Source organism: Mesitornis unicolor, unplaced genomic scaffold, assembly GCF_000695765.1.
Source record: "Mesitornis unicolor isolate BGI_N332 unplaced genomic scaffold, ASM69576v1 scaffold21110, whole genome shotgun sequence".
Lineage (NCBI taxonomy): Eukaryota > Metazoa > Chordata > Aves > Mesitornithiformes > Mesitornithidae > Mesitornis > Mesitornis unicolor.
In genome coordinates, this window is record NW_010159210.1 from 41,296 (window position 1) to 56,324 (window position 15,029).

At 52.8% G+C, this 15,029-nt stretch overlaps 1 protein-coding gene across 1 annotated transcript in view; it reads left to right on the forward strand.

Annotated features, from left to right (window-relative positions):
• Positions 1 to 510: 510 nt before the first annotated feature.
• Positions 511 to 15,029, forward strand: part of SRGAP3 (SLIT-ROBO Rho GTPase activating protein 3) — a 42,974-nt gene continuing 28,455 nt past the window's right edge. The window contains exons 1-3 of the mRNA XM_010185954.1: positions 511 to 698; positions 3,084 to 3,246; positions 11,607 to 11,669. Of these exons, the coding sequence (XP_010184256.1) occupies positions 3,184 to 3,246; positions 11,607 to 11,669 (126 nt within the window). The 5' untranslated portion in view covers positions 511 to 698; positions 3,084 to 3,183. The remainder of the gene's footprint in view (positions 699 to 3,083; positions 3,247 to 11,606; positions 11,670 to 15,029) is intronic.

Here is a 15,029-nt window from a genome sequence, read left to right on the forward strand (position 1 = left end):
GCAGGGGTTGTAGCGTAGCTGTCACAGCATCTGAAGGGCCATATGAGAAAGTAAAAAAGCCCCTGGAGCTTATAAAGTCTGTGATATTGTATGAGATGAATCTGGAGGGTCTGAAGGGCGTTTTGGGCCAAAGACAAGCTGGGTTTGCAGCTGGGGGATGTGGGTGAGAGGAGGGCGCGTTTGCTTCCTTCAGGCTGTTGTCAGCTGTGATCATTTATCAAGAAGTAATGTGTTAGTTTATATGCAAAGAATACAGGATTTCAGGTAGCGCTAGATAAATTGAAGTGTCATTTTCTAGTTTCAAAACAGCGGGCTCTGTGTAACTGCTGTTTATTTTGACAAAGGACAAGGTTTTAATACGAGACCAGTGAATGAAATTCCGCAGCTCTCGCTTGGAAAAAAATAAAAATCTGCTGGCTTTAGCAAGCCTTGACTTGAGCCTGGGGCTGTCGTGCCCTCCTGGGCAGTGCGTGCTGACCTCCTGCTTTCTCCTCTCTGCCCGCAGAAATCCGCACCCAGCTGGTGGAGCAGTTCAAATGCCTGGAGCAGCAGTCGGAGTCGCGGCTGCAGCTGCTGCAGGACCTGCAGGAGTTCTTCCGCAGGAAGGCTGAGATTGAGCTGGAGTACTCCCGCAGCCTGGAGAAACTGGCCGAGCGCTTCTCGTCCAAGATCCGCAGCTCCAGAGAGCACCAGTTCAAGTAAGCAGGCGCTTCCAGGGGTGAAATGGTGCAGAATGACGGGCAGAGGCTGGCTCCAGCACTCGGTGTTAGTTTTGCTCGAGCTAAAACTGGTGTCAGTCAATTCAGTGGCCAAGGATTGCAGCCACTGTGTAGCTCCTTGCCCAGAAAATTGAGATTTTTGCCTGTCTGATGCACTTACCCTTGCCAGCCCCTGGCCCTTTACAGCCTCTTTCTTTCTCTAACCCCTTGTGATTTTTTTTTTCCATTTCAGCTGCAAGAGCAGCAATTTCTGCAGTCACATTACTAAATCCTATTTATTCCATTTTACTAAGTCCCATTTAATCTGTTTACTCGGTCTCTAGTGAGCAAGGCTTTAGCGGTGTCTTGCTCACAGTGGTTTGCCGATCAGATGCTGTCTGTTCTTCCTGTGCATTGGGATAACTGTTCTGGGGAAGGAGGTGGCTGGTGTGGGCTCGAGAAGGGCCCTGGTTCAGAGGGAGCCCATGTTGCCTGCACGTGCCTCTCCCATCAGCCGAGAGTGGTGCCATGGCTCTCCAAGTGCCTGCTGTGCTGTTGGTATTGGGAGGATGCTCCGTGTTGTGCATTACCTACAGGTTATGGGGATTCCCTACCTCTGCAGGGCACAAGTGCCCGTGGTCTGTGGTGGTACGGGCAGTGCTCACAGGGTCAGCTTCAAGTCAGTGCATGCTTCTGCCCAGTCCTCGCTGTCTTGCTCCGTGTTGAGAGAGAACCGCTTCAGACATTTTCCTTCCAGCCAGCTTTGTACCTGCCCTGTGTTAGGTTCATCTGCACTCTGCTTCCCCAGCTTGGACATGAATGTCATTACTCAGATGAGGCTTTTGTCCCTCCTAAGGAGCGTGGTGCCTCCAGCCCTGCCTTTGTGCTGGTGCAGCCATGTGCAGCAGCCTGTGCCGGCCCTCCGTGGTGGTGGTGGCTGTGGTGCTGCTGGGCTGGTGCTGGCGGTTCGGGGTTGACAGACTCGTTCAGGCTGTCACGTGTGGTGGTTTCGCCTGTACGCGCACAGATTTTCTGGAGTCGCCTTCCCCTCCGTGAAGTCAGTGGCGAGATGGGATGCACCTGCCCTGGTGCCATGGACAGCAACTGGGATGAGGAGGAGTAAATGGGGTGCCTCATTTAGAGGGTTCATCTCGAAGTGTCCCAGCTGGACAACCTGAAATGTTTTCTTGCTGTTGTGTCACTTCTGGAAACTTTGATTCACTTCTGATTAATTTGCCCTCGGTACCAAAAGCAGTACATGGGGAGCAGTGCACGTTTCTCTCAATGTTGAGATGGAAGACATCAACATTAGTTAAGGCCTGATCAAGTGCGAAATGTTTCCTGAAACTCCCCTCAAAAGAGTTTCTGTGACCACCCCCGGACAGGGTCTTGGGGTGCCCCTGGGCAGGGTCTCACAGCGGAGCTGAGTGGGGTTGGGTTTGCTCTGAGGACGCTGCTGGCTCCGAGGACCCTGCAGGTCTGGTGCCCGCTGCTGCTCTGGGCAATCCCTTTGTTGTCTGCAGCGTGAATTGGATTAAACCCATCGTAAATATTCAGCATACATGAACGCGTTCGCGTTGTGCGCAGACACTTCGCGTTAATGTGGGATTCAAAGCATTTTTTCCAGCACTGTTTAGCGGACTAAATGTGGCACAACAGATTGCGTGGCAAATGGGCTCTCTCTGGAATGGAAGTGACAGCCGTATTAATAGCACAAAGTGCAAGGAAGCATTAAAACTCTCTCCCTTGCAAAGTGCTGAAGGGATTGCCAGGAACGTCTCAGTACAGAGCGCCTGGTTTGGGAAGGGTGTAGCTGGGGATCTGGTGTGGTGTGTGTGCTCCTGTGCGGCCTGATGTCCCATGTACATATGGATCTCTGCATACAGTATACATATATGTATATATATGTGTGTGTGTTGAGTGAAGTACAGCGCCATGCCCATGGCTAGGACCAGAGCATCAGTCTCTCGTGCTCACAAAGCTGCTGTCCTGCACCGGCAGCCGTGGGAGGCTGGTAAATAAGGATGAAGCTGCAGGAGAGAGCGGCTTGGGGCAAAGGATGGGAACTCCTTGGCTTGGCTGAAGCCCTGCTTGTAACGCTTACACTGTGAGCTCCTGTGTTGGCAGAGACACTTAACCACCTTTCCTGCAGGAAGAGGAGGGCTCAGCTGCCCGTGCTTGGCTTGGCTGGATGCTGCCGCGGTTTCTGGGGCGGGGAGGCAGCCAAGAGGAGCTCACACACCTCTTTTGGGGGTGTGCTGGGTTCTGGCAGAGACACGTGGTGGAGGAAGGCACGTTAATATGCTGACAGCATTCATTTGAAAATGGCACGCCTTTTTGATGTGTTCACTTGACCTTTCTGGGGTTTTTTTGCCGATTCCCTAGGAAAGATCAGCACCTGCTTTCCCCCGTGAACTGCTGGTACCTGGTTCTGACGCAGACCCGGCGAGAGAGCAGGGACCACGCCACCCTGAACGACATCTTCATGAACAACGTCATCGTGCGGCTGGCGCAGATCAGCGAGGACGTCATCAGGCTCTTCAAAAAGGTAACCAAAGCAGCCGTGGAGGATCCGTCCTGGCACTTGAGTCCAAAATAGAAGCTTATTGTGGCCTTCTGTGCAGACTGTATCTTGGTACTTATTATGGAAAAGCTTAGACTGGAGATTTTCTTGGGGGCTGGGGGTATTACCAGCCTGAGGAACCTTACCTGAACGGTCATTAGATGTTGCGGAGCAAATCCATACAGGGGACTATCACTTACAAGTCTTTCCAGGTAATTTTTATTCAAGAATTTTAAAGAACCTGAGGTACAGACTTGTCAAGTGACTCGCAGTGAGGTGTGACCTGATGCTTAAACTGATGTCAGTGCCAGGGGAAGGAAAGGGGGAGAACACGGTGACTTTTCTAAAGGCTCCTGGAGGACCTCAGAGGCCAGATCAGCAATCTGACTGAAACCAGCCGTGCTGGGTGAAGCTTCAGCGAAGAGCAGAGTGACAGGCATGTGGGCAGGTACGAGAGGAGTCACTGTGGCTTTTGAGGGGAAGATGCGTGCCTCAGAAATGCAGTGGAGGCATTTCCAGGAGCAGGGATCATGCAAATAAGTTGGCACTGCACCCTCAGTGTCGTATGGGCTGTGGAGAAGGTCCCTGGCTGTAGTTCCTGAGGAAAAACGTCTGCTGAAGAATATATGAGTGGTGGTTTTCTGGATTAATGACTGGTGAAAAGACAGGGAACAAAAGGAAGGAGGATTTCAGTGGAGTTCTAATAAGTCATTTGGAAAAAGGATGAATAGTAAGATGGCAAAGTCTGCTGATGATACAGAATTATTAATGACAACCAAATTAAAATGAGCATCAGAGACTTGACAGAGTCTCGCAGTCGGGTGGGCCAGGACTCAGCCTTTCACCTGGATGTTAAGGTTTTCTTAATTTTCATTGCTGGTTTTCGGCAGGGGTTGCTGCAGAACTGCGGTGAGCACTGGGGTGAGCCCGCGGGGATGGGTTCCTGCCTCTGCAGACAGGGGCAGGGCTCTCAGATCAGCGGTTGCCTTGACATTTTAGTTCAACTTTGAGAGGAGATTTAATGTGATATTTTTATGGCCAGTTTCCCCCAGTTTATAGATCTGATGTAAAATTAAACCACAAGGGCAGGTTTGGATTTGCTGATCTGAGATGGGACACCATCCCTTTTCCTGCTCTCCTGGCCTCCGGAAATTGGACATATCTTGGATATATCTGTTAGTTCAGTTCTGAGTCTGTCTCAAAATCACTCTCCCACTTGCATTTTACTCTCAGCCCCTCTTTTAGGTGTATAATAAGATTATCCTTCTTACCCTTCCTAGGACTGTGAATGGTGTATCTCACTTTGAACCCTAGGATGAGTGCAGCCAACATAAGGGCGTAAATAGAGTCGGAAGTGTTTTTCTTGTGGTAGGTCAGTCCTCAGCCAGGACAAGGTGATAGAGCAAGTCATCCTTTCAGCAGAATTACTTCTGTTTATTTGCTTTTCCTGTCTCTCCCTCCTCCTCTTTTTTTGAATGTAAATGTCAACTTTTAAGGCACACCACTTTTATTGTGTAGAAATTGCTGCTCCTTGTCTCTCCACTCCCCATCGTCTGCCAGCAGAGGCGAGGCCGCGCTCTCTCCATCTGCAGCCTGACAAGGCTGTGCCTGCTTTCAGCCAAAGGCGGCTTTACAGCGAGAGCTGCGATTCATGCACATTTGCCCCTCGAGGTTTGCGTTGCAGCAGGACTTGTGTGTCCCTGGAAATGACACTCGCGCGGTTCTGGAGAAGGCTCGCTTTGTGGCAGCCTTTAATGTGGAAGGGGAGGCTGACGCTCTTGGGGATATTCAGGGTATTTGTTGTTCCTAACCTATTGCACACTGTGCCCAAAGTGGGACCTGGGACTGCTTCCTGTGTGGCAGCAGTGTTTGGGGTGAAGCTGTAGCACGGGGCTGGGAGTAAGAGCATCCTGGTGAAAGGCTCTTGAGATGCCTGGTTCCGCCTTGCAGCAGGGACGAGACTGCTCAGAGGAGGCACCTCGCACTGTTTTGTCCTGATTTTGAGTCCGAGTTATGCCCTTGCAGCTCTCCTCCTTGGGAGCCTGCACCACTCTGGGCTGTGGGACAGATAAACCAGCTCCAGAAGAGTTAAAGGCGTCCGCAGTTGTGGTTCAGCTGTTCGGTTTTGCTGTAGATTGCTCTTTGATGGTAAATGAGGGTAACATTTTTTTCCAGAGATGTCACTTCTAATTCCTCCCATCCAGAATGCATTAATGGGCTGTGACGTGCTGCGGGTGCACCGAGGGACAGGAAGGTTTTGTGTTTCGTGCTTTCGTTATGTAAATGTAAACAATCTCCGCAAAGGAGCGGTGCTGTCGCATCTGGGGTACGGGATGCGCATCGCTGGGGAGCGATTGGTCAGTGCGTGGTCATCTGCCAGGAAAGATGCTGCGTGATGAACGATGCTGAGCTGCTGCTCCCCTCGTCTTATTCGCTTGGCAGCCGCAGGTGTGGTTCATCAGGAAAGGGGACGGTGGGGTTTGTTCTGCCCCTGCCCGCTGACCAGCACCGATGCTCCCTGGCGCTGGGCCCTGCGTGGTTCCAGTGCCTCTCGCTGTGCCCAGCCACAGCCTGTTGTCTTGCCCAGACCCAAGAGGGAGGGGAGGTGGGAGCTGTGGGGATGGAGCTGTTGGTGTTTGAGTTGGAGACGTTTGACTGAGCCGGCTTGAAGGTCAGCGATGGCTTGGGCTGCCTCGCAGGGGGGCTTTTGGGGGGAGTCAGTTATCAGCCAGAGGAGAAACTGGATTGTCCTGCGCTGGTGACATGGCTGTCTTTGCAGGCTGTGGTCCCTGCTGCGGCTGTGCTTGGTGACGGGACGGCTCTGCAGGGTGATGGGACAGCTTCCAGGGTTGCTCCTCCGATGGCTGCGGTACCTCGGGGTTGGTGGCTCTGCTCCCAGGGAAGCCAAGGGACTCGTGGCTCACAGCTGCGGGCCGGTGGCTCAGCACAGGCTGGGGACTTCTGGCTTGGGGAGTTTGCCATCTTCGCTTGTGGATCGCTTCCATTTTGGCTTCATTAGTGGTGCCTTTGTTAGCTTTGAAAGCGAGGAAGAGATGCTGTCAGGAGAGACGCAAGCCCTCCTCTGTGTCCATTTCCTTTTAATATCATGAGTGCTGTGAAATGGGGAACCACCGTCTGCCGCCCCGGGGGTCGCATCGGGCTGTGAGGTGCAGGGGGCTGCAGGGGACTCGGCAGGGGCTGGGGGCGTTTGGGGTTTTGATGGGGTTTGGTGTGTGGAAATGAGACGTTTTCTGCAGCCAGGATTTTAAACTCCTCCTCCGTGAGGATTTTTACGCCAGGGTAGGACTTGGCTCGCCCTCTGAACTTGTCCAGCTGAACCCCTGCACACTGAAGCTGTATGATTTCACACAGCTGTAATCCAACTTCCCCTCTCGTGTTCTATCCCAGCAGTTAAACCAATTGGGCATCTTTCTGCTGGCAGTGCTTCAGGATCCAGTATTTAACCTATTGCTGCAGTCGAGAGTGCCAACTGCACCCCATGAGTGTGGATGCTGTGGGGACAGCAGTAGTGGAGATCAAGTGTTTTCCTGACACCCAGCCCTGCTCTTGTCACCCTCTCATCCCAGAGGTGAGCCCACAGACCCCAGACCAGCGTCTTTGATTGGTGATGCTGGGGCTGTGCTGCCCGTGGCTGTGCAGTGAAGGAGGAGCCCATGGGGATATTAAATATGTCCCAATGTTTTTATAAAAAGACCCAGTAACGATTTCATTTACTTGTTGTAGCTGTGGTGACAGAGGGCAATTGTCCTCTGGTGGATATGGCACAAACTGCCGTTCTCCAAAGCAGGGCAATATATTTCTGCAGAGCAGTTTTGGAGGCAGACACAGTGCCCTGGAGAGCAGGAGCTGCATGTCCAGGCTGAGAGAAACACAGATCTTTGCACAGAAATGCCATGGTGCTGCTGGTCAAACAGGGGCAGAGGCCTCTGGAGCACATGGGCCAAGAAATCCTTGTGTCTGCAGCTTTGAGTCAGTACAAGACCTGAAATTTGGGGTGCATCTTCTTCAGTCACCCCAAGTGGGTCAAGAAGGACCCTGCTCTCCGGGTGAGCGTCCCAGGCTGCAGCTCGGCCCGCGTGATGGCAATGAACAGATGAAGAGCCGTCCTCCCTCCCTGTGCCGGCAGACACGGCAGCGCTGCTGACCGGGGAAGAGAGCTCAGTTGGGCAAATGTCCCTGGAGCTTCCAGCGCGAGTCACGTTCCTGGCGCAGGGGATGAGCGAGGCAAGCGTCAGCGGTGCTAATGGGCAATCAGCGGAGCTGCTGGGATGTGTGGCTGCACAGATCGGACCAGATCTGTGGTTGGAGTCTCCATGGAGTCTCAACGTGTCCTGGGTGAGAGGTGCGTGCCAGCCCCCTCGGCCACGCAGGTGGTGTCCCCTTGTCCCTCCTGCTGCGGCAGAAGAAATGAAGTTTGCCACTCCTTCCCAGTACAGAATACAGGAAATCACACGTCCGAGACGTGTTGCTATGTCCGAAATAACCATGCTGCGTTGTTCCCCTGCGTGAGATTTGATTCAGTTCTGTGGCAGTGGGTTAACTATGCCCCGTACTGCAGCGCACTGGGTGGAGGTGGGGTGAAGAAGTGGTGTCTGGAAGGGAGCTCTTGTCTTTGTCTCAAAATAAGCGTCCTTCCTTGCCAGTGCTCCCTGCTGCTGCTTCCTGCTGCTTCCTCTGCACTGGCGGGAATTGTCCTGAACCTGCTCAACTGGGGCCATTGCTGTCCCAGCACGTAGCTGTGTTTGAGCAGCAATGGAAGGCACAAAGCAAGCGGCTGAACTGGAGTTTGGGTTTTGCGGATGGTGCCAGGGAATTGCAGTGACACTTTGGCGTTGTTGTCTCCCAGAAGCACACAGATGTGATTTCTCTGTCACAAAAAGGGGAGGCAGCAGACTTGGAGGAGCAGTGAGTCCTTCGGCTTCCCCCTGCTCTGCTCCAGCGTCGCCAGGTTGGAGGCTGCCCTCGTGGACACCAGGGGCCTTTTGATGATGCCCCTCTGGTGCCTGGCAGCAGGATGAGGGTATTTGGTGCAGTGGGTCTTTAAGTGTGGTCCTCACCTCTGGTCCCCCATGTCCGTGTGACTCAACAATGCTGACAGCTGAGCCTCTTCTTGTTCTGTTTGGCAGTCTAAAGTTAGGTTTGGAATTTGCAGCTCTGTGGGCTTCCCTCGTGCCGTGCAGGAGAGCCAGGGCAGGGGCAGGAGCTGTGGCTGCCTTTGGGCCGTGGCTCCCACCGCGACCCCGTCTTCCCCGCTGCTTTGGGCAGGGCTGGGTTTGGGACGGGGTCTGCTGAGGGTTATGTGTGACCCTGACCTCCTGCAGGCTGGGGGCCTCTGGGCCTGGGACCCCCGTTTGGAGACCCTGGCTTTAATAACTCCTCTTCTAGGTGTGTCTGGGAGGGATATGTGCTTATAATTGCTCTGCTGCTCGTTAGCAAGCCATGGTGAAGTTTTTGAGACCGACCAGGGACTGCGGGATGGGGAGGGACCGGGATTTCCAGAGGGCCGGGGGCACTCAGCGCCTCCTGGCAATTGGCATCTCCTTGGCACCTTGGGAGCTGCGTGCACCAGTGCGGCCGCTGAGGATGGGGCTCTTCCAGACACCCTGACACTGATTCACAGCTGAAGGATCATTACTGGATAGTCACTGGGTGCAGAGTGCTTTACTCTTGAGCTTCTTCCTTGGCTCTTTGCACTCCATTCTGACTGTTAATAACCTGAGGTTAAACTTCAGGTCTCTGGGTTGTCCTGTTAGCTCTGGTCAGAAGAGCTCTCTGTGCTGTGGGCTTCTTCAGCCGCCCAGCCGAGCTGATGGGACATTGTTTTCCCTGAGTGTGCACAAAAAAGCATGGAATTATTTGAGGAAATCTGAAAGAGACTGCTCGTTTGCTGGGCTTAGGCTTTTGTTGTTGTTCGGGTTTTTTTGGGGGTGGAGAGCAGTGTCTATACTTAGTTTAAACACATCTTCAAGTTATAATAAATGTTTCGGAGCCAAGAAGATTGCAGAGAGACGTGGGGTGTAATTACAGGGGCGGCAGGAAAGCCGTGCGTGCACATCTGCAGCAGCCGCCAACCGCTGGGTTCCTGCGTGGGCGCGGATGGGATCCGCAGCCAAGCAAAGCGTTCAGCACGGCGCTGCGCTCGCACAAAACCTCCCTGCGTGGAGGCCCCTGCCGTGCTCCTGCCGCGGGAGGTGGGCCGTGGGGTCTGCTTCATCCTGCCCGGCAGGAGGGGCCCAGTGCAAAGGGATGACGGGATTTCAGCGGACGAGGTGAGGGGGGGAAGGTGCCGCGCGTTTCCAGGCCTGCAGCGAGCTCTCTCCTGAGCTTGGGCTGTCGTGGTTGTGAAATCAGGAACTTCATTGTATAACTGTGCTGTAGCTGTTTGGTAATACATTGTCCTTTTTGAGAGGTACTTTGGTTCACTCAGGTCAGAGTAGTGACAGTGAGCTACTGAAGACAAGCTGGGCTCGTGGTCTGGGTGCACCAAAACCCGAAACTGGGGAGCCCCGCGAGTCTGCACTGTGAACTGTCCGAGCTGACTGCAAACGGCAAGTCCAGCAGCAGACGTCTTCGATAAATCTGTCAAATGCAGGCAGGTTGGAGGATGATCCTGTGTGTCTGGGGAGTGCAAATCCGAGCAATTTGTGGGCCCACAAGCGTTTCCTGTGTAGCTTCATGGGGGAGTTAGTCTAGCCCTGGCCAGCTCTGTGTGGACACTGCAGGAGCCACTTCCACAGCCAGCAATGCAGGTTTTGTGAAAAACAGGTGAAGTCAAGCTGTAAAACTCTCTTGTGGCTATGGAGCAGGCCCAGCTTCTGCGCACTCTGCCTGTCTTAATGAGAAACAGGTCCCCAAAATGAGGGGGATGTTACGTATTGCATTCACACAGGGAGCTGGCTGCAGGCTGCGGATCAGTACTGCCAGGGAAGGGCAAGGTGATACAGTCTGTAATTCCAGACTGTATTTATCGCTTGCACGATAAATAAATTGTGCAGTGTTCCTCATCATGGTCCCTGAAACCCAGGTTGGGTGACCCAGGGGCAAGCAGCGACCTCAGACGAAAACGCAGCAATTCTGAACTAGCGCGGGGATTTGCTGTGCTGGATGCGTTTGTGTGTTCATCACACGTTTTATTTTTGTAAGGATTTGTAGAAAATTAAGGGAAATCAAAACGCTAGTTTACTTTTAGACTTCACTGTCTCGGGCAGACTGAAAGAGGAAACCATCTGTGTTTTGGCTTTAGTGTGCAGAAACGGAGAGAACGGAGCCCAGATGTGGATTGGCAGCCCTGGCGCTGTGTTTCAGCCCAGCGCAGGCAGGACGTCAGGCAGGGTTTCTGAAGGGCTGGAAATACAGGGAAATACAGGCCCTCTCATTCTGCAGGGCTGATCCATGTTTAAATAGTGTGTGGAATTAAAACATACGTGGCTTCGTTAACCCCACTGCACAGCAGGTCTGGTGGAGGGCCAGTCTCCGAGGGGCAGAGGGTATTTGAGAGCAGCGATACCAGAAGCCAGGGGTGCTGCCAAGGCCCTCTCCTCCCCTGGCAGCTGAGAAACCCTGCAGGCATGAGAGCGATGTGAGAAATGCAGCGAGATTGGGCAGTGAATGGATGGATTGCTGTGGTTTTGTTCTCTGGGGGATGGATGTGAAAGCCTTTGCTGGTCATTACCAGGATCCACTTGGGCACAGGGGTGGAAGGGCTCGCAGCAAGTACTTGGGCTTTGTTGGGATTGGGTTGGTCACTTGGTTTAGGAAAGGAGGAGAACATCACCTCGCTGCTTCCAGCATCTTCAGGTGTTCCTTCTGCTGCTGCCAAGGGTCCCGTAGCAGTACTCTGTGTCCCCTTGATCAGCCAGTTGAGGAAATCCCTTCACTAAGTTCTCCTTCCTGGGTCTGAACTGGGTGTTTGCAGGACCCCGTTCCCCCTCCCCACCACCTCCTGTCTGTCTCTGGGATCTGATGCCCTTGGAGCGATGGGAGCTCCCTGAGGCAGCGGTGCTGGGAACATTTGGGCTGAGCATGGGTGTCTGCTGCCGGCGCTCAACCCGCGCAGGGCTTCCAGGGCAGCACTTCTGCTGCTGAGCACAGCTCAGGGCATGTGGTGTGGTAGCCCTACCCTCCTGGTGGGGAAGAGCTGCCACAGCGATGTTCAGCGTGTGGAGACGCTCTTGTGAATGCGTGCTAGAGAAAGGATCAGGATGTGTGTGCGTGGAGCATTTGGAAGCCGTACAGTTTTACTCTGCTCCAAAGTGTACTTTCCTTTCAGATATCCGTGTTGTGAGCACCATGGAGTCTCATCTCTTCTTCTTTCTGTCTTCCAGAGTAAGGAGATTGGCTTGCAGATGCATGAAGAACTCCTGAAAGTCACCAACGAGCTGTACACGGTGAGTGAGGAGCTGATCCTGCTCTGTGCAGCGAGGGGCGCAGAGGTGATGTCATTTGAGGACAGAATGTCTGTCCAACGTTTCGGTGACTGGGGGCTCGCTCCCCCGCCATCCCCGGTACGGCCCGTCCGTTCTCTTGCTCGCTGGGAACGCTTTGCTCTTCACTGGTTTTGACAGCAGCAGAGGAGGAGTTCCCAGCGGTGCTACCACAACGAGCTGTGTGGTACCACAGTTACGCTGTGTAACTGCTTCACTTCAGCGTAAGTGGGGGTGTTTTGGGCATGATCCGACACAACCCCTGGTGTCCGTAATGCCCTCACCTGCAGCCCCTCTACACCATGTTGCCTTTAGGCCCCGTTCAGTTGTCACCCGGTGACTTCTACCAGGCCCATGGCTCAGCAGCTCTGCTCAGGGCCAGTTTGTGACTGAAGCCTGACCCACTGACGTGGGTCTGGTGGCCTCTGGGCGATGCCTGGCCGTGGCCTTCTGCTGAGGAGCACATAACAACATCCAGCTCAAGCGTGCTCGGCTTCACTCTCTGCCCCGGGGAGCACCGTGGTGTCAGAGCTGTCTCTGTGCCTGCAGGTGAAATTGTACGCTGTGATTCAGGACAGCGCTCTTCAAGCAGGTTTTCATGGTAGTATTCTACTTCAGTAGAAGTCTTTGTGTTGCTTCTGTCTCTTGCCCTGTAGCAATCATAGAATTATAGTTTCATAGAATCAATTGTTTGGGGTTTTTTTTATTTATTTTATTTGTGGTTTAGGAGCAACAAAGCAATATAAAGTCTGTCTTGTGTTGAAAAATTGAGAGGATATGTTTCCTTTGTTCAGTTGTATCTGTTACTGGTACATCAATAACGCTGCAGTAGGTTTCTTCCATCTTTTTGAAAAATAGGCCTAAACAACAGAGTATGAATGGTATTATTTGAAACTTCTCCCATAAATCTTCTCTTAACAGGTTTGCTCCTGTATTAGTTGTTGAAGGATTCGGTTTTGTGAGACCTACAGTGTGGGTGGAAAGCCAGGCTGGATTAAAAAGCCCGAGTGAGGTTTGGGAGCGCGTTGTTGATGGCTGAATGTCACAAGCTGTGTGAGTGGCAGTGACTAATTAATCTTAATTACAACAGCAACATGACAGGTGCAAAACAAGGGAAGGCTGACGAGGGCTGGGCTGACCCGACTGCCTGTGGAGCAGCGTGCTCAGAGCCTGGATACGGGATAGGGGCACCCCCGAGGGCTGGGGACCAGGGCTGCGTGCAGGGGGGCAGAGCAGAGCACAGGGGGTAATTCTGCTCGTGCTGAGGCTGCGGCAGAACTTACCTCGACCTGAGGTTTCTCTGTCCACTGCTCTGCTCCCATGCGCTGAGCAGAACGTGTTTGGATGGGGACGCAGACTGGAGCGGCTGGACGAGCTTTGTGTTTGCTCTGAGCTGGCCGTGCTGCTGAGATAACAAACCACGGTGTTGTCCAAACCGCGGTGTCGTCTGGCTGGGAAGAGACACGCTCAGTTCAGAAACAGCGACGAAACGTGAAGAAAAAGCAGGTTTTGTCAGAAAAACAAGAGCAGCTCAAGTCTGCTCAGTGCAAGCCAGCTCCCCTCCAGTCAGCAGCGCTCTGTCCCTGAGACGTCAGGTAAACCTGCCTCAGTCGCATCCTTGGCTGGTGCTGGTGGTGTTCTGGACTGACCTGGAACTGGTGCGTTCACTGCAGTGTGTTTGGTACAGAACAGAGACAGGTTATGGACCCCAAGCTGCTGCCTGTAAAATGTCATTTCTCTGCCGTCAGCACAAGGAAGTATTTTATCTTGTCTCTGGCCAAGCCGTGTATCCATAGCTCAGCTTTTCCCTGGCGAGACTGCTGTTTAAGCCTTTCAGAGGGGAATTCTGTGCACTGTGTGGAAACTATATAATATTTTACAGGCTTCTCAGGCATTCACTGTCTCAAACTTAAGCCAAAATAACTAAATTGGTTTTAGTTCAGCCTTATTGCTGTTCTGATGCAAGTCATCCTGTAGGCTCTGTGTGGAAAGAGCTAAAACTCCCAGAACATGCCGATTTTAATTAAAAAGGAAGTAGATGACTAATTGTGAAGTAGGAGAGCTGTTCAGAAACACAGAGCCCTTCCAGCTGAAGGCAGCCATCAGTGCCATTTATAGCCGGTATTTTGGCAGTGGCCTTTATCCAGAACGTGTTATTAATATTGGAAAACACAACTTGTGTTGTTAAATAACTAATGAACATTGGAGCATATTTTTCTCCCTCCACTAATTAACGTGTTTGCAGAAGGGATCCCAGGGACGCAGCTGTGCAGTTTTTTATGGCACAGCAGCATAGGATGGGGCAGCGTGACCACGGTGAGCGCTGGAGGCACGAGGGAATTGCTGATCAGAGGCTGATCGCTGCCATGCAGGTAGTCCTGCTCACAGTTAAGGGGTTTAAACCAAACGGCAGTATCCCCCAAATTTCAAAGCACGAGCTGCGTGGCACAGCAGCTGATGAGGAACGTGGTCAGCACAGGGAGTTGTTTGAGGCATCTGGTTCAGAGCCATGGCTGCTGAAGTCCGGGGAAGGTATTTTAATGGATATTAGGTCCTTTGTGCGTTGTTAGAGACTTTCAGGGAGTTTTAACCCTGGTTTCCATGTTACATTCTCAAGTTCAAGCAGGAGGAGGAAAAAGGGCCTTCGTTAAGGGAAGTTTCTCTGTCGTTAGCAGATCAGTGAGAGCCTGTGCAAAGGCACAGCTGCAGTGGGGGAGTCCTGCCGCCCCTCTGGCTGCCAACATCGCTGTGGGTGAGCACAGACAACCAGTGAGGGGTGCTGAGGTTTTCCAGTTAGGTGACCGTCTCATGCCCTCCAGGTTTCACAAAGGTGGTGCAGTTTGGGCCACTGTTTAACTGTTGGGCTTTTCTGTTCCGTTGCACCAGGGTGTCTCTGTGTGCTGGGAAGCCTCTGTCGTTACTGCCCGACCGCACTGAAGTGCAGAGCTTTTCTTTTTGGCTTTCCTCTGGGTTTTTCACAAAGACAGTGAAGATGAGGCAGGCTCAGTGAAGCCCTCTAGGCTTTCTCCTTAGGAAAAACGCAGAAGTTGCCTGTTCTGTGTGTGTCCTGTGATGTTCACTGCAGAAACAGCAGTTTGAAGTATGTGGCTCGAATCTGTGTTAGAATTTGCAGGGTTTGGAAATGAAGCAGCACAGAAACAGGGCACAGGCCTTTGCTTGCTATTCCTTGCAGTTGCCTAAAATTGTAGCTCTCGGCAATGGTGTGGACTCCACTGTGGCGTTTGGAGCTCAGTTGCAGCTGATGCCTGTGCTCGGCCCGCAGAGAGATCAGGTGTTGCAGCCTCTCCTCGTCCAAGTTAAACT